The sequence below is a fragment of the Oncorhynchus mykiss genome, chromosome 16 (genome assembly GCF_057628025.1).
Source record: "Oncorhynchus mykiss isolate SJ-2025 chromosome 16, ASM5762802v1, whole genome shotgun sequence".
Lineage (NCBI taxonomy): Eukaryota > Metazoa > Chordata > Actinopteri > Salmoniformes > Salmonidae > Oncorhynchus > Oncorhynchus mykiss.
The window spans coordinates 16,362,972-16,381,709 of record NC_143037.1 but is presented as its reverse complement, the minus strand read 5'-3'; the positions used below and the strand labels follow the sequence as shown (position 1 = coordinate 16,381,709).

At 42.9% G+C, this 18,738-nt stretch overlaps 1 protein-coding gene and 1 long non-coding RNA gene across 2 annotated transcripts in view; one reads left to right on the top strand and one right to left on the bottom strand.

Moving 5' to 3' along the window:
- The first annotated feature begins 272 nt into the window (after window positions 1-272).
- Window positions 273-18,738, top strand: part of rab26 (RAB26, member RAS oncogene family) — a 121,344-nt gene continuing 102,878 nt past the window's right edge. Inside the window, exon 1 of the mRNA XM_021564921.3 lies at window positions 273-896. Coding sequence (XP_021420596.3) covers window positions 711-896 — 186 coding nt within the window. The 5' untranslated portion in view covers window positions 273-710. The remainder of the gene's footprint in view (window positions 897-18,738) is intronic.
- The window catches only part of LOC149976561 (uncharacterized), an 87,896-nt gene continuing 74,081 nt past the window's right edge, over window positions 4,924-18,738 (bottom strand). Inside the window, exon 3 of the long non-coding RNA XR_016487151.1 lies at window positions 4,924-7,226. This is a non-coding gene — a long non-coding RNA (uncharacterized LOC149976561). The remainder of the gene's footprint in view (window positions 7,227-18,738) is intronic.

Sequence of the window (18,738 nt, the reverse complement as noted above, 5' to 3'; positions counted from 1 at the left end):
CTATCCAGTTTTTGTTTCACCTTTACATAACTGTCTATAAAAGATATACAGTGAGCTCCAAAATAATGGGACAATGACAGATTCTGATTATTTTGTGCCCAATAGAAATGAATGGTAAATAATGTGGATCTGTTGTGGTGAGCACCAAATATGTGATTATCAATTGGTATTTGTGATGTTTTTGCACATCATATAATCTTACTTACAAGGCTATCACTAACTACTGTAAACACCAAAACAACCCACTGTATCTTTAAACGCACCAACACTCCCACAAGTAGTAACGACGCTCTCCTGCTACGCGCAATGGGCACTAAACGCCTAGTGTGCTAGTACCTTTTATTGGTGTGAACCGTGCGCGCCACGGTTTGTACACGTAGTGCTATCGAGGGAGAGAGCGCGAGAGAGAGCTGTCAAGAGTCTGTTTAGATGTCTGCACAGTTTGAGCTGGCAAGGGATTTACTCACCAATTTCCAACGGACAAGGAAAGCTATAAACTCGCACATGCGCATATCGAAAAATCGACGCGGATATGTAGCCTACATTCATGATTTTTACGCACAGGTGAAAAGTAATGTTTTTCTTATCGTAGATTATCCAAAGAACATAGGATAGTGATATAGTCTCAGAACAGTGAACATCATATTTATAGCCTAGTTATTGCACAAATAATTATAGACAACACGCGGGAACACCGTTAACAGTGAAACATGTCCAGGAAAAAGACCATGAAAGGCAAGGGGAGCTCCAAAAGCTCGACTTCATCTCCCAACAACAACAAAGACACCGGGAAAAGTGGGAGAGGGATCGGAGCCTCGGCCCCATCCAACGGAGTGGTCTATCCGAGCCGCCCCTCGCTCAGCAACAGCGGGGAGTTTTATGATATCGCTTTTAAGGTAAGACTTTTTACGCACACCATATTGTCAATACTCTCCAATCTCCAGTTGGTCATATCAGTCTCAAATGTGCAACTTCAATGTTGATGTGCCACGCTGGCTACAGTGACAGGTGCATATATGCTATTTCTTCAGGTCTGTCCATTGACAGTATCTCAGGGCAATTCGTATTTTTCTGTATGTACATCTGTGTCACTCCATTTAGTTACTTTAGGTTACATTATGAATGGAATAGCCGTCGTACAATAGCATACGAATTATAGGATTTATAGTATCATACATATTACCCGGTCGTACAATAGCATACGAATTGGATGAAGTACTCTTCCTCTTGGATAATTAATGGTATTAGACATTTCTATCTGAGACCAGGTTGCTTGTTCCGTGTAATAACAAGGGAGAATTATCTGGAGAATTTATGTTGGCGGTTAGGGACCTCAACTGAAGGTCTCCTAAACAAAACATAATGCATCCCCCTCCCCAAGTTAAACATATTTTCACATGACCCCACCCCACATAATTAACTCTAAATAATGTTTACACTCACACAAAAAAAACCTGTAGTGTGTTTACAAATGTGAATATCGACTTTGTTACTTCAGCATGCTTTTGTGGCACTGTCGATGCCACGCAGGGCTACGGGCCAGAAGGTTGAAGGTTCGCTGACCACCACGGACGAGCTCACTCATTCTCCCTACCTGTTTCATTAGGCCTACACTACGACCAGAGTTGGCTACAGACAATGACCAGCTACGGGGGAAATCAGATATTCAACATTTTGATGCCATATTTATAATTACAGTTAATAAAATATATGCTACACATTTTCCACCAGCAGGTTTCTGTGCCAATGCACCACATGGTTTGCGTTTTCAACACCACAATAAATAGACTGTCATTCTCGACAAACAAAAATGCATCCCTACCTAATTTGTAAGGCTACCCAGTGTCAAAGGCAGTGACTTGCCAATCTCCAAGTGTCATAAAACGTTTTGGTGTTTTGTAACAGATGTCTCTTTCCATTTATCAAATGGCCACTGCATTTGGATTGATTGATTTTATTTGTCAGTAAAATCAAATCAAATTCTATTTGTCACATGCACCAAATACAACAGCTGTAGATCTTACAGTGAAATGGTTACTTACAAGCACTTTACCAACAATACAGTTCAAGAAATAGAGTTAGGAAAATATTTACTAAATTAACTAAAGTAGAAAATCCAATCAAAAGTAATAATAACATAACAATACCAAGGCCATGTGCTGGGGTAAAGTGACTGCATAGAGAGTAGCAGAAGTGTAAAATCAAGGGGGGGGGGGTGTCAATGTAAATTGCCCAGGTGGCCATTTGATTAATTGTTCAGCAGTCTTATGCCTTGGGGGTAGAAGCTGTTAAGGAGCCTTTTGGACCTAGACTTGGCACTCCGGTACCACTTGTTATGCGATAGCAGAGAGAACAGTCTATGACTTGGGTGACTGGAGTCTTTGACCATTTTTGGGGCCTTCTGATGTCGAGCAGGATGCTCTCGATGGTGCAGCTGTAGAACTTTTTGAGGATCTGGGGACACATGTCACATCTTTTCAATCTTCTGAGGGGGAAAAGGTGTTGTCGTGCCCTCTTCACACCTGTCTTGGTGTGGTTGGACCATGATAGTTTGTTGGTAATGTGGACACCAAGAAACTCTCGACCCGCTCCACTACAGCCCCTTCAATGTGAATGGGGGCATGTTCGAGGCTCCCCAAAACCAACAGGTTTGTTGTCCTGGCACCACACTGCCAGGTCTCTGACCTCCTCCCTATAGGCTGTCTCATCGTTGTCGGTGATCAGGCCTACCACTGTTGTGTCATCAGCAAACTTAATGATTGTGTTGGAGTTGTGCTTGGCCACACAGTCGTGGGTGAACAGGGAGTACAGGAGGGGACTAAGCATGCACCCCTCTGCGTCAAGCACGATGGGATTCGATGAACTATTAACATCCGTTGCTGTATCAAAAGGGGTGATGACCTAATGATTAGCATTTTGGAAAACATTACATCCTAAATGACGTTCTTTTCATCATTGCTATACAAACAAGGCTGATTTCAGCGACAATTTTGCTGTTTGAACACATTTTGTGTAGCTAATGAAAACATTACTTCGAACTACATTTGCATACCTTTTTAACATTACAACATGAAATCCCTGTCTTAAACGTTGCTACGTTTCAGATATGGCAAAGAACATGTAATCTGCACGACACATGAAAGTTACTTACCGTAGCTGTCTTTGTGGTCTGTATCTACACTGAAATAATATCATTTCACTACTCCTCTATTATGATAATTATTTTTCTCTCGCATAGCTCATTAGTACACCCTTGTAGTTGAATAAATTGTAGGTCCTAGGATACAACAATTAATAATGTGGAACGAATAAATACCATCAAAGGATACCTTACAACTTACAATAATCAACAGCTTGTGAAACAGCTGTGAAAAACAACCTGGCAATATCTAAGATTTTAATACACAAACTGTGATCGTTTTTGGTACAGTTGTGTCATGAATTTATTTTCACAATTTTTTTTGTACAATCACATGTCAATCAGACTAAAATACTGAATTCTGGGGTGTGGAATATAAAGGAGGTGGTTGGTGTGTGGGTGGGCGGTTCTGTCTGTCACTTGTTCTCAACAGGCAGCCAGTCTTGGAAGGTGGACTTGAAGAAGGAGACTGCAGGCACTGCAGCTCTCTTTGTTCTGAGTGTTTGCAGTGCTAGTGTTTTTACTTAATCTGTGTATCTCACAGAGAAAAACAACTTTCTTAGCAGATAATGACCACATGACAACAGTAGCTGTAGATTATGTGATGAAAAGTTGGAGGGTGGTTGGTAATAGAGGACATTGGGTGGATCCACATCTGGGTGTTGGGCAGAACCCCTAGCTCCTGGAGAACAGAAGCAGAGTTAAAAGGAACAGGGTAGGAGACAGAGACGTAAACAACCAAACACAGGTTACACTTTACTGTGAGAATTTGATGGATTAGTGCAGTGTTATAAATGGGAGATATGTACTTTAACACTTTTGGAAGGTATAGCCTAACTCAAGCTGGTCCCCCTCCGACTCAGAGCACAGAGAATTAGACTGATCCAAACTCACTGGTTCTGGTGGATGGGATACCTCCTGAGGGGCTCAGACAGTCGATGGTCCTAAAGTAATTTGGAGAGGTAAATTAAAGAGGTACATTTTTTATAAGCTCAGCATAACTATAATTTCTTGCCTTCTCAAATGTCACTCAAACCGCACTTTGTCTATTGGGCTTCACTGAAGTGTAGGGCTTCAGGGCATTCAGTGGTCGACCGTCCCAATTGCTCCAACTGTAGAAGATTGTTGGCTTCCACCGAGGTAACATTGGTGAAGACAAAGATAAAAAATATAAGTGTTAGGGAAACTGAAACTAGCTTCAGGTTATTTTGTGTGCAAATGCAAATAGTTATCTGATATTTTTTTATATTCACTTTAACAGATGGTGAGCCCAGCTAGGAGCGAAAGAGGAGTGAGGTTTACCAGGTCTCGCCTTCCTTTCGTCCCTCTTCCATACCAAGTAATTCGCCCGGATGTCATAGCACTTGGTTCCCTTCTTGATTCTGCTCAATCCTCAATTGGATTAAGGTCTAGGCTTTGACTAGGCCATTCCAAGACATTTTAAATGTATCCCCTTAAGCCACTCAAGTGTTACTTTAGCAGTATGCTTACGGTCATTGTCCTGCTGGAAGGTGAATCTTCATCCCAGTCTCAAATATCTGGAAGACTGAAACAGGTGTCCCTCAAGAATTTCCCTATATTTCACGCCATCCATTATTCCTTCAATTCTGACCAGTTTCTCAGTCCCTGCCGATGAAAAACATCCCCACAGATGATGCAGTCTCTATTGCACTCCACACTGCCCTTTCCCACCTGGACAAAAGGAACACCTATGTGAGAATGCTACAGCTGGCGTTCAACACCATAGTGCCCTCAAAGCTCATCAATAAGCTAAGGAACCTGGGACTAAACACCTCCCTCTGCAACTGGATCCTGGACTTCCTGACGGGCCACCCCCAGGTGGTAAGGGTAGGTAACAACACATCCACCACGCTGATCCTCAACACAGGGGCCTCTCAGGGGTGAGTTCTCAGCCCCCTCCTGTACTCCCTGTTCACTCATGACTGCATGGCACAACTCCAACACCATCATTCAATTTGCAGATGACACAACAGTGGTACGCCTGATCAGCGACAACAATGAGACAGCCTATAGGGAGGAGGTCAGAGACCTGGCCATGTGGTGCCAGGACAACAACCTCTCCCACAAGACAAAGGATATGATTGTTGACTACAGGCAAAAGAGGACCGAGCATGCCCCCATTCTCATCGGTGGAGCAAGTTGAGAGCTTCAAGTTCCTTGGTGTCCACATCACCAACAAACTAACATGGTCCAAGCACACCATGACAGTCATAAAGTGTGCACGACAAAACCTATTCCTCCTCTGGAGACTGAAAAGATTTGTCATGGGTCCTCAGATCTTCAAAAGGTTCTATAGCTGTACCATCGAGAGCATCCTGACTGGGTGCATCACTGTCTGCTATGGCAACTGCTGAGCCGTAAGGGTTAGAGAGGGTAGTGAGAACGGCCCGGTACATCACTAGGGCCAAGCTTCCTGCCATCCAGGACCTCTATACCAGGCAGTGTCAGAGGAAGGCCCTAAGATTTGACTAAGACTCCAGCCGCCCTAGTCATAGACTGTTCTCTCTCCGCATGGCAAGCGGTACCGGAGCACCAAGTCTAGGTCCAAGAGGCTTCTAAATGGCTTCTACCCCCAAGCCATAAGACTCCTGAACATCTAGTCAAATGGCTACCTAGACTATTCGCATTGCCCCCCTCCCCTCTCCACACCACTGCCACTCTCTGTTGTCATCTATGCATAGTCACTTTAATTAACACTACCTACATGTACATACTACCTCAACTAACCGGTGCCCCCGCACATTGACTCTGTACTGGCAACCCCCTGTATATATATTGTTTTTCACATTTTTACTGCTGCTCTTTAGTTATCTGTTACTTTTATATCTTATTCTTATCCATATTTTCTGAAACTGCACTGTTGGTTAGGGGCTCATAAGTAAGCATTTCACTGTTGTATTCGGCGCATGTGACTAATAAAATTTGATTTGATGCTGCCACCACCATGCTTCACTGTGGGGATGGCATTCTCGGTGTAATGCGAGGTGTTGGGTTTGCGCCAGACATAGCATTTTCCTTGATGGTCAAAAAGATACATTTTAGTCTCATCTGACCAGAGTACCTTCTTCCGTATGTTTGGGGAGTCTCCCACATGCATTATGGTGAACACCAAACGTGTTTGCTTATTTTTTTCTTTAAGTAATGGCTTTTTTCTGGCCACTCTTCTGTAAAGCCCAGCTCTGTGGAGTGTACGGCTTAAAGTGGTCCTATGGACAGATACTCCAATCTCCACTGTGGAGCTTTGCAGCTCCTTCAGGGTTATCTTTGGTCTCTTTGTTGCCTCTCTGATTAATGTCCCCCTTGCCTGGTCCATGAGTTTTGGTATTCTTTCCGTTTTTTATAATGGATTTAATGGTGCTCCGTGGGATGTTCAAAGTTTCAGATATTTTTTTTATAACTCAACCCTGATCTGTAGTTCTCCACAACTTTGTCCCTGACCTGTTTGGAGAGCTCCTTGGTCTTCAAGGTGCCACTTGCTTAGTGGTGTTGCTGACTCTTCAGAACAGGTGTGTATATATACTGAGATCATGTGACAGATCATGTGCAACTTGGATTGCGCACAGGTGGACTTTATTTAACTAATTAGGTGAATTCTGAAGGTAATTGGTTGCACCAGATCTTATTTAGGGGCTTCATAGCAAAGGGTTGAATACATAAACACGCACCATTTTTCTGTTTTATTATTATTATTATTATTTGAAACAAGTATTTTTTTTCCCATTTCACTTCACCAATTTGGACTATTTTGTGAATGTCCATTACATGAAGTCCAAATAAAAATCATTTTAAATTACAGGTTGTAATGCAACAAAATAGGAAAAACGCCAAGGGGGATGAATACTTTTGCAAAGCACTGTATACAATTGCATTGTTTACCTCAGTCGACAGCTGCGGCTCCCGTCCGTACTCGGTGGAGGCCTGGATGCTGCTATTGTGTGCAAAGAGAATTACCTTCAGGTTGTTCTCCCACCCTTCCTGGTACCAATCAAGGGACTTGCCCATGGCAGTCTTGAGGGTCTGGTTGGTCCGTTCACCAAACCTGGAGGAGGGGGTAGGAAAGCGATATCTATTGAGAATGTAAGATATTGAAATATGTCTGATTTATGTTCCAAGGAAAACAAAAACCAATTGTAAAAAATAAATACAACAAACCATTGGTGACAGAATATGACCTATAACATTCGTACCTTGTTCATGACCTCGGTAACTCAAGATGACCTCCGGAGAACCGTGGGGGTTGAAGATGTCTACCATCGCCTTGGAGGTGGCCTCGCCAGTCTCGTCCTTGATGGGTATCATACAAAACGAAAATATATTTTAGGTTCCAAGCACCCTTTTTAGTGGGTTATGGAAGGAATTTAGAGTTATGCACATACTCTTCCTTTACAGACCTTAATGTGTATTGCCTCCACCCACTTGGTAAAGTGATCGGTTGCCTTCAGACACCAGCTGTTGCCATTCCTGGATTTCGTAAAGGGTCCGATGAGGTCCACCCCTAACATTTAAAGTGTTAGAGAGAATATTACTTTATTATTACCGTATCTGTGTCGTACGGTAAACAGATTTTCATTTTTGTAAGGCTACTGACACACACACACATTCTATAATACTGAACTCTGCTGTGGTCAAATAAAGCAACCATTACAAAACAACTTATCAAGGCAAAATTTGAATTGAGACACTTACCGATCATGTGCCATGGTGAAACAACTTTGATGGGCTTCAACTCCGGCGCAATAGTCTTCGCCCTCTCAAACTTCAGGCAGGCTAGACAGGGTACTGACCTTTAATCTCTTGAAGCTAGGGGGCACTATTTTAATGTTTGGAAAAATAACGTTCCCAAAGTAAACGGCCTATTTCTCATGACCAGATGCTAGAATATGCATATAATTGACAGATTAGGATAGAAAACACTCTAAAGTTTCCAAAACTGTCAAAATATTGTCTGTGGGTATAACAGAACTGATATTGCAGGCGAAAGCCTGAGGAAAATCCAATCAGGAAGAGCCTCTTATTTTGAAACCTCTGTGTTCCTATGCGTGCCTGAGCCATTTAAAGGGATATCAACCATATTCCTTTTTCTGTGGTTTCCCTAAGGTGTCAACAGTCTTTAGACATAGTTTCTGGCTTTTATTTTGAAAAATGAGCGTGAAGGATCACATTGCGTAAGTGGAGAGGTGGGGGCTCTCAGAGTGAGATGGTGCGCAATTGAGTGAAGTGGCCATTGTTCCTCCCGCTGTTATGGAAAAAGCTACACACACGGTTGATATATTATCGAATATATGTTTTAAAAACTACCTGAGGAATGATTATAAAAAACGTTTGACAGGTTTTTGTGGACATTATGAAGACTATTTGGAATTTCCGTCTGCGTTGTCATGACCACTCTTTCTTAACGCGACAAACAAACGTCGGTATTTTGGGTATAAATATTTATGGAACAAAAGGAACATTTGCTGTGTAACTGGGGGTCTCGTGAGTGAAAATATCCGAAGATCATCAAAGGTAAACGGTTAATTTGATTGCTTTTCTGATTTTCGTGACCAAGCTTCCTGATGCTAAGTGTACATAACGCTATGCTAGGCTATCGATAAACTTACACAAATGCTTGGATTGCTTTCGCTGTAAAGCATAATTTCTAAATCTGAGACGACAGGGTGATTAACAAAAGGCTAAGCTGTGTTTCAAAATATTGCACTTGTGATTTCATGAATATGAATATTTTCTAGTAATATTATTTGACTGTTGCGCTATGCTATTCAGCAGTTGCAGACGAAAATCATCCCGCTACAGGGATTGGTAGCGTCAAGAAGTTAAGAAAAAAGTGACAAATTTAAACATTGTGTGCTCTCTGATATGCCATTCATTGAAATCATAATCATTTCAGATATAATAGAATGTGATTGATAAACAAAAGGTTATTTCACTTGCCCATCTGTCCACCTCCTTGACAATTCCCATCAGAAGGAGCGTAGGTTGATTTTGGCAATCATGCGCTTCTCTCCGAAATGGCCAGCATGCATCTCGGTCAGCATGGCCTCCTTCTCCTCCTAAGTAAAAACCACCCTCCTGTGTGACTGGCCATCCTTCCCCCATAGGTAGAAATGATTTCCTAAGAAGTTGGAAGACCGCTTTACGGTCAGATGCCGAGCAGCATCGTCACCGCCTGGTATGGCAACTACTCGGCATCTGACCATAAGGCATTACAGAGGGTAGCGCATACAGCCCAGTACATCACTGGGGACAAGATTCCTGACATCCAGGGCCTATATACCAGGCGGTGTCAGAAGAAGGCCCCAAAAATTGTCAGACTCCAGTCACCCAAGTCATAGACTGTTCTCTCTGCTACCGCAGGGCAAGTGGTATCAGAGCGCCAAGTCTGGGACCAAAAGACTCCTTAACAGCTTCTAACCCCAAGCAACAAGACTGCTGAACAATTAATCAAATGGCTACCTGGACTATTTACATTGACCCCCCCCCGGCGCTGCTACTCGCTGTTTATTATCTCTGCATAGTCACTTTACAAATTACCTCGACTAACCTGTACCCCCACACGTTGACTCTGTACCGATACCCCCTATATATAGCTTCGTTATTGTTATGCCATTTTCTTGTGTTACTTTTTGATTGTATTTTTATTTAGTCATATTTTCTTATCTCCATGTCTAGAAATGCATTGTTGATGAAGAGCCTGTAGCATTTTCCTTGTTATATTCGGCGTATGTGACAAATAAAATTTGATTTGAAGAGTTGTTGAAAGTCTCAAGTACATTTGCATTGCAGTCTTTCTCTCTGTTTCTCTTTCTCCACCTCTCTCTGTCTGTCTTCCTCTCTCCCCACCTCTGTCTGTCTTCCTCTCTCTCCCTCACTCACTTTCATCCTTTCTCACCCCCCCTCTCTGTGTCTGTCTAGCGAAGACACCTAGTTAAGGGTATTTGGAATTACCAGAAATGCTTACACCTATCCATTTGGTTGATCAGGTGGCTGGAATGGAGTCAATTGAATGGTATCAACCACATGGAAACCATGTGTTTGATACCATTCCATTTACTCCAGTCCAGACATTATGAACCATCCTCCCCTCAGCAGCCTCCACTGAACTATATGTATATAGCTAGCAACTCGCTAGATGGAATAGATGGAAAATGGTTGTTGAAAAAATGGTTGTACATAGCTAAATCAGTCCTGTTATCTAATAGAAGTTAAGTGCTTAAAGTTATCCTGAATTGTGAATTTCTCTGAAATTTGCCCCTCTGGTCGAGATCAGTGGTGTCTTGGAAAGATAAAAGAAAATATCCTCGAGGGATGCCATTAAAGTGCAAGTTACATACAAACAGAAAGCTACAATAACAGTTAACGTGAACTCACCCCATTCCGTACAAATGTGCGCAACCGCAACATTCAAACTAAGCTACAAAGAAAAGTAATGGGACTGTAGCGACTGTGTTGACTTAAAAATCGGGGGTGTGAACTATGTTTCTATTCAAGCGTTGATCTATAGTATTGTTGAAAAAACGGACCCTTCGTTACATCGTGATGTGTCGTAAAGTACAGCACGCATAAAGCAACTATTTCTGTCTTACAATCTCTCTCCATCAGGTGTAGCACTTCTCTCATCCTTTAAAAACAAGAAATGGACAGTGATGGGGGTAAGGGGGGATACCTAGTCATTTTTTGCGTTATCATTCTCAAAGCCACTGTTAACTTCTAAGATCACTTTAGCACCGCCCTAAAAACCTGATTCAAATTCGACACAAACCTTTAAATACGTATGTAATGACACATTATATAAACTCTTTAGTGTTTTATTTACATTTTAGAGGGGATAAGGTGATAAGTTGGACAGATCGAGTGAAAAAAAGCAATTTTCACACACAACATCTCTCCTTCTCACTATCACGCATTAGTTTCGCTTCCCCACCCACCGTTTTTAAAAAGACCCGATGGGGCTCATTGCCTTCTTGAATCATGCAGAAACGGGCTGCGTGGGGGTCATGCAATTGATTCTGTTGGAAAGGGGAGAAATTGTGCTTTACAATGGTATTGACATTACATTTGATCTGGAAGTATTACGTTTTTGGGGTGCTAAAATAAGGGCTATTGTACGGATCAAGGCGATGTACAAAAGTGAGTGAGTTTACGTTAGAGTAGCTAGCTAGCTAATATTAGCTAAATAAAACTGTCTAAAACTTGCTAGCTACTGTAGCTGGCTAGGTGACTACGCACGCTGAGGTACCTAGCAAAGTCAATCTAAAAACAGCTTAAATGATTCCTATTTAACAATATTTACTTATATAGACAAATATATATGCTAAAGAAAGAGTGTTCTCTTTCCAGTCTTTTCGGTCCTCTAAAACAGCAGGTTGTCACCGTCAAAAACACCGTCCTTGAAGAGCAATTCTGAGGTAATAATTTTTTGCGGACAAAGCAAACGTTTAAATGGTGAACTAGAACTGCCCGTATCCTCCTTCTTTCGCGACCACTACTAGGTAAAATAGAGCCAAGCGACCAGCATAGCAACAGATGCTTTGGTTCATTACGTAATCCAGTCAGAATTTAGCATGTTCTAGCAACAACCCAAGCAACCGCTATAACTCATCAAATCCAAGTGTGACGTGGGGGAGGGGGCACTTTTTGGCAGGGGGACACTATTTGGCATGACTGGCCACTGTGTTGAGCATCAGCGTGTTGCTGCCTACCCTTACCACCTGGGGTCAGCCCATGAGGAAGTCCAGGATCCAGTTGCAGAGGGAGGTGGTTAGTCCCAGGGTCCTTAGCTTAGTAATGAGCTTTGAGGGCACTATGGTGTTGAACGCTGAGCTGTTGTCAATGAACAGCATTCTCACAAAGGTGTTCCCTTTGTCCAAGTGGACAAAAGGATCTGTGGATCTGTTGGGGCGGTATGCGAATTGCAGTGGTTCCAAGGGTTCCCGGGATAATGGTGTTGATGTGAGCCATGACCAGCCTTTCAAAGCACTTCATTGTTACCGACTTGAGTGCTACAGGCGATAGTCATTTAGGCAGGTTACCATCGCTTTCTTGGGCACAGGGACTATGGTGATCTGCTTGAAACATGTAGGTATTAGACACTCGGTCAGGGAGAGGTTGGAAATAGCAGTGAAGACACTTGCTAGTCTGTGCATGCTCTGAGTACACATCCTGGTAATCCATCTGGCCCTGGGGCCTTGTGAATGTTGACCTGTTTAAAGGTCTTACTCACATCGGCTACGGAGAGCATGATCACACAGTCGTCCGGAACAGCTGGTGTTCTCATGCATGCTTCAGTGTTGCTTGCCTCGATGTGAGCATAAAAGGCATTTTGCTTGTCTGGTAGGCTTGCGTCACTGGGAAGGTCGCAGCTGGGTTTCCCTTTGTAGTCCATAATACAGTGCCTTGCGAAAGTATTCGGCCCCCTTGAACTTTGCGACCTTTTGCCACATTTCAGGCTTCAAACATAAAGATATAAAACTGTATTTTTTTGTGAAGAATCAACAACAAGTGGGACACAATCACGAAGTGGAACGACATTTATTGGACATTTCAAACTTTTTTAACAAATCAAAAACAGAAAAATTGGGCGTGCAAAATTATTCCGCCCCTTTACTTTCAGTGCAGCAAACTCTCTCCAGAAGTTCAGTGAGGATCTCTGAATGATCCAATGTTGACCTAAATGACTAATGATGATAAATACAATCCACCTGTGCGTAATCAAGTCTCCGTATAAATGCACCTGCACTGTGATAGTCTCAGAGGTCCGTTAAAAGCGCAGAGAGCATCATGAAGAACAAGGAACACACCAGGCAGGTCCGAGATACTGTTGTGAAGAAGTTTAAAGCCGGATTTGGATACAAAAAGATTTCCCAAGCTTTAAACATCCCAAGGAGCACTGTGCAAGCGATAATATTGAAATGGAAGGAGTATCAGACTACTGCAAATCTACAAAGACCCGGCCGTCCCTCTAAACTTTCAGCTCATACAAGGAGAAGACTGATCAGAGATGCAGCCAAGAGGCCCATGATCACTCTGGATGAACTGCAGAGATCTACAGCTGAGGTGGGAGACTCTGTCCATAGGACAACAATCAGTCGTATATTGCACAAATCTGGCCTTTATGGAAGAGTGGCAAGAAGAAAGCCATTTCTTAAAGATGTCCATAAAAAGTGTTGTTTAAAGTTTGCCACAAGCCACCTGGGAGACACACCAAACATGTGGAAGAAGGTGTTCTGGTCAGATGAAACCAAAATTGAACTTTTTGGCAACAATGCAAAACGTTATGTTTGGCGTAAAAGCAACACAGCTGAACACACCATCCCCACTGTCAAACATGGTGGTGGCAGCATCATGGTTTGGGCCTGCTTTTCTTCAGCAGGGACAGGGAAGATGGTTAAAATTGATGGGAAGATGGATGGAGCCAAATACAGGACCATTCTGGAAGAAAACCTGATGGAGTCTGCAAAAGACCTGAGACTGGGACGGAGATTTGTCTTCCAACAAGACAATGATCCAAAACATAAAGCAAAATCTACAATGGAATGGTTCAAAAATAAACATATCCAGGTGTTAGAATGGCCAAGTCAAAGTCCAGACCTGAATCCAATCGAGAATCTGTGGAAAGAACTGAAAACTGCTGTTCACAAATGCTCTCCATCCAACCTCACTGAGCTCGAGCTGTTTTGCAAGGAGGAATGGGAAAACATTTCAGTCTCTCGATGTGCAAAACTGATAGAGACATACCCCAAGCGACTTACAGCTGTAATCACAGCAAAAGGTGGCGCTACAAAGTATTAACTGAAGGGGGCTGAATAATTTTGCACGCCCAATTTTTCCGTTTTTGATTTGTAAAAAAAGTTTGAAATATCCAATAAATGTCGTTCCACTTCATGATTGTGTCCCACTTGTTGTTGATTCTTCACAAAAAAAATACAGTTTTATATATTTATGTTTGAAGCCTGAAATGTGGCAAAAGGTTGCAAAGTTCAAGGGGGCCGAATACTTTCGCAAGGCACTGTAGTTTGCAAGCCCTCCCACATCCGACGAGCGTCAGAGCCGGTGTAGTAGGATTCAATCTTAGTCCTGTATTGACGCTTTGCCTATTTGATGGTTCATCTGAGGGCATAGCGGTATTTCTTATAATTTTATGGATTAGTGTCCCGCTCCTTGAATGCAGCACCTCTAGCCTTTAGCTCGGTGCGGATGTTCCCTGTAATCCATTGCTTCTGGTTGGGAAATGTACGTACGGTCACTGTGGGGACGACGTCGTCGATGCGCTTATTGATGATACCGGTGACTGAGGTAGTATACTCTTCAATGCCTTTGGATGAATCCCGGAACATATTCCAGTCTGTGCTAGCAAAACAGTCCTGTAGCATCCACGTCATCTGACCACTTCCGTGTTGAAAGAGTCACTGGTACTTCCTGCTTTAGTTTTTGCTTGTAAGCAGGAATCAGGAGGATATAATTATGGTCAGATTTTCCAAATGGAGGGCGAGGGAGAGCTTGTATGAGTCTCTGTGTGTGGAGTAAAGGTGGTCTAGTTTTTTCCCCCCCTCTGTTTGTACATGTGACATGCTGGTAGAAATGAGGTAAAACGGATGTAAGTTTGCCTGCATTAAAGTCCCGGCCACCAGAAGTGCCGCTTCTGGATGAGCATTTTCTTGTTTGCTTATAGCCTAATACAGCTCGTTGAGTGCGGCCTTAGTGCCAGGATCGGTTTGTGGTGGTAAATAGATGACTACGAATAATATAGATGAAACCTCTCTTGGCAGATAGTGTGGTCTACAATTTATCATGAGGTACTCTACCTCAGGCGAGCAATAACGCGAGACCTCCTTAATATTATACACCACGCACCAGCTGTTATTGACAAATAGACACACACCCCCACCCCTCGTCTTACCAGACGTAGCTGTCCTGTCCTGCCGATGCACAGAAAACCCAGCCAACTAAATATTATACGTGTCGTTCTTCAGCCACGACTCTGTGAAACATGAGATATTACAGTTTTTAATGTTCCGTTGGTAGGATAGTCTCAAAGTGATTGCACGTGGGCAAATAGAGCAGATGGGAGAGGTGGGTTACCCACTCGCCGACGAATTCTCACAAGGCACCCTGATCTCCGCCCCCTGTATTTCTGTCTTTTCTTCATGCAAATTACGCAGATTTTGGCCTGATCTCAGAGAAGCAGTATATCCTTCGCATCAGACTCATTAAATAACAAATCTTTGTCCAGTTCGAGGTGAGTAATCACTGTTCTGATATCCAGAAGCACTTTTTGGTAATAAGAGAAGGAAGCAGCAACATTATGTCCAAAATAAGTTACAAACAATGCAAAAAACACAAAATATCATAGTTGGTTAGGAGCACGTAAAACGGCAGCCGGTGCCATTCGATTTTTCTATCGTCAATTTCTCAAGCCAAAACCTCTTGATGGCCTTCACCAGTTCATCTTTGCTTGTAGGCTTGGCAGAGTTACACATTTATGTTTTCAGTTGATGCCAAACAAGTTTGTTTGGGTTTAAATCAGGCGACCTATTTATTTATTGAAATTGTTTTTTTCTCCTTTGTTTAACCAGGTAGGCTAGTTGAGAACAAGTTCTCATTTACAACTGAGACCTGGCCAAGATAAAGCAAAGCAGTTCGACACATACAACAACACAGAGTTACACATGGAATAAACAAACATACAGTCAATAATACAGTAGAAAAAATTATATATACAGAGTCTGCAAATAAGGTAAGATAAGGGAGGTAAGGCAATAAATAGGCTATGGTGGCAAAGTAATTACAATATGCCAATTAAACACTGGAGTGATTGATGTGCAGAAGATGAATGTGCAAGTAGAGATACTGGGGTGCAAAGGAGCAAGATAAATACATAAGTATGGGGATGAGGTAGTTGGATGGGCTATTTATTTACAGATGAGCTATGTACAGGTGCAGTGATCTGTGCACTGCTCTGACAGCTGGTGCTTAAAGCTGGTGAGGGAGATATGAGTCTCCAACTTCAGGGATTTTTGCAGTTCGTCCCAGTCATTGGCAGCAGAGAACTGGAAGGAAAGGCGGCCAATGAGGAGTAATTGGCTTTGGGGGTGACTAGTGAGATATACCTGCTGGAGTGCATGCTACGAGTGGGTGCTGCTATGGTGATCAGTGAGCTGAGATAAGGCGGGGCTTTACCCAGCAGAGACTTGTAGATGACCTGGAGCCAGTGGGTTTGGCGACGAGTATGAAGCGAGGGCCAGCCAACGAGAGTGTACAGGTTGCAGTGGTGGGTAGTATATGGGGCTTTGGTGATAAAACGGATGGCACTGTGATAGACTGCATCCAATTTGTTGAGTAGAGTGTTGGAGGCTATTTTGTAAATGACATCGCCAAAGTTGAGGATCGGTAGGACAGTCAGTATTACGAGGGTATGTTTGGCAGCATGAGTGAAGGATGCAAATAAATATATTAAAAATGCTACAATGTGATTTTCTGGATTTTTTTTTCTAATTTTGTCTGTCATAGTTGAAGTGTACCTATGATGAAAATTACAGGCCTCTCATCTTTTTAAGTGGGAGAACTTGCACAATTGGTGGCTGACTAAATACTTTTTTGCCCCACTGTAGGTCTGTAGCAGTTTGGGTCTAGAGTGTCTCCCCCTTTTTGAAGAGGGGAATGACCACGGCAGCTTTCCAATCTTTGGGAATCTCAGACGATACGAAAGAGATTGAACAGGCTAGTAATAGGGGTTGCAACATTTTCGGCAGATACTTTTAGGAAGAGAGGGTCCAGATTGTCTAGCCCAGCTGATTTGTAGGGCCCATATTTTGCAGTTCTTTCATAACATCAGCTATCTGGATTTGGGTGAAGGAGAAATGGGGAGGCTTGGGCGAGTTGCTGTGGGGGTTGCAGGGCTGTTGACCGGGGTAGCCAGGTGGAAAGCATTGCCAGCCGTAGAAAAATGCTTATTGAACTTCTCAATTATTTGGATTTATCGGTGGTGACAGTGTTTCCTAGCCTCAGTGCAGTGGGCAGCTGGGAGGAGATGCTCTTATTCTCCATTGACTTTACAGTGTCCCAGAATTTTTTGGAGTTTGTGCTACAGGATGCAAATTTCTGTTTGAAAAAGCTAGCCTTAGCTTTCCTAACTGCCTGTGTATATTGGTTCCTAACTTTGCCGGAAAAGGTGCTTATCATGGGGGCTATTCGATGCTAATGCAGTACGCCACAGGATGTTTTTGTGCTGGTCAAGGGCAGTCAGGTCTGGAGTGAACCAAGGGCTATATCTGTTCCTGGTTCAATATTTTTTGAACGGAGCATGCTTATTTAAGATGGTGAGGAAAGCACTTTTTAAAGAATTACCAGGCATCCTCTACTGACGGAATGAGGTCAATATCCTTCCAGGATACCTGGGCCAGGTCGATTAGAAAGGCCTGCTCGCTGAAGTGATTTCGGGAGCGTTTGACAGTGATGAGGGGTGGTCGTTTGACCGCAGGCAATGAGGCAGTGATCGCGGAGATCCTGGGTGAAGACAGGGGAGGTTCATGCAATCAGACAAGGAGATTTGTCTAGGACAGAAGAAATTGCATGTGCCCAACAAAAAACCACACAACTTTTGACAAAGGTTTGGAAATGTACATAAGGTTAGAAGATCTAAAACAATTAAGGCTAGATGAGGCCAGGCTGGTCCTATAGCCATTGGCCTATAACTGTGATCGACACATGAGAAAAATGTATTTATTTTATTTATTTTCGCCATTGACCGGCTATTTCATTTAAACATCCTGCACTCCAAATTGAAAAAGGAGAAGTACACAGGATTTGAGCTCTGAGTCCACTGCCACCTGCAAGGGACCCAGCGCATCTTCAGAGCTTGCCGGACTCCAGAGATCCAGCAGATAATTAAAAACCTGCTGGACTCCCACGTGGCCACTGCCTCCACTGGCAACTGTGGCACCTGCGCAGCCTCCCATAGTCCACAGAATGAAGGTTACCCCAGAGACCTTCCTGAAGATTGAGAATTGAGAATCCCGGCGCACGTGCTGGCTTCGTTCCGATGTAGGTACTGTCCAGATGACATACACCTGGGAGACTGTTGTCCAGCCCACCTATTGTTGTGGCTGCCCCAGGGTCCCTGCTATGCTGCTCAGCCCGTGTACTACTCCAACACCTGGATGAGCTACCCCCAGTATAAATATATGAACTGAAGAGGAGAGAGGACCCTCAAAGACATTTTTTCTTCAAGACAGAAACATCTTACTTTCTTTTATTTAATTACATTATTTTATCTCTATTACATTAGGAAATTGTTTTATTCATCAAGGCATTAACATGGTCTTACCTCTTACAAAATCCCTTTTTCATTTCTGTTCTTGTTAGTTATGGCATTATCTGAATAATAAAGCAAACGATTCTACCCAGAATCATAGTGCCAAATGGTTAGGGTAAATCATGACATTTTAGTACCAAAGCGCATTTGTCTAATGATTGAAATGTATGTTTGGTTACATTTCACTACGTACTGAACCTACCTTAATGACTCTATTGTCAACTACTGAGCCACAGCTGTGTCAACAAGGATATGGGAGACGATTGTG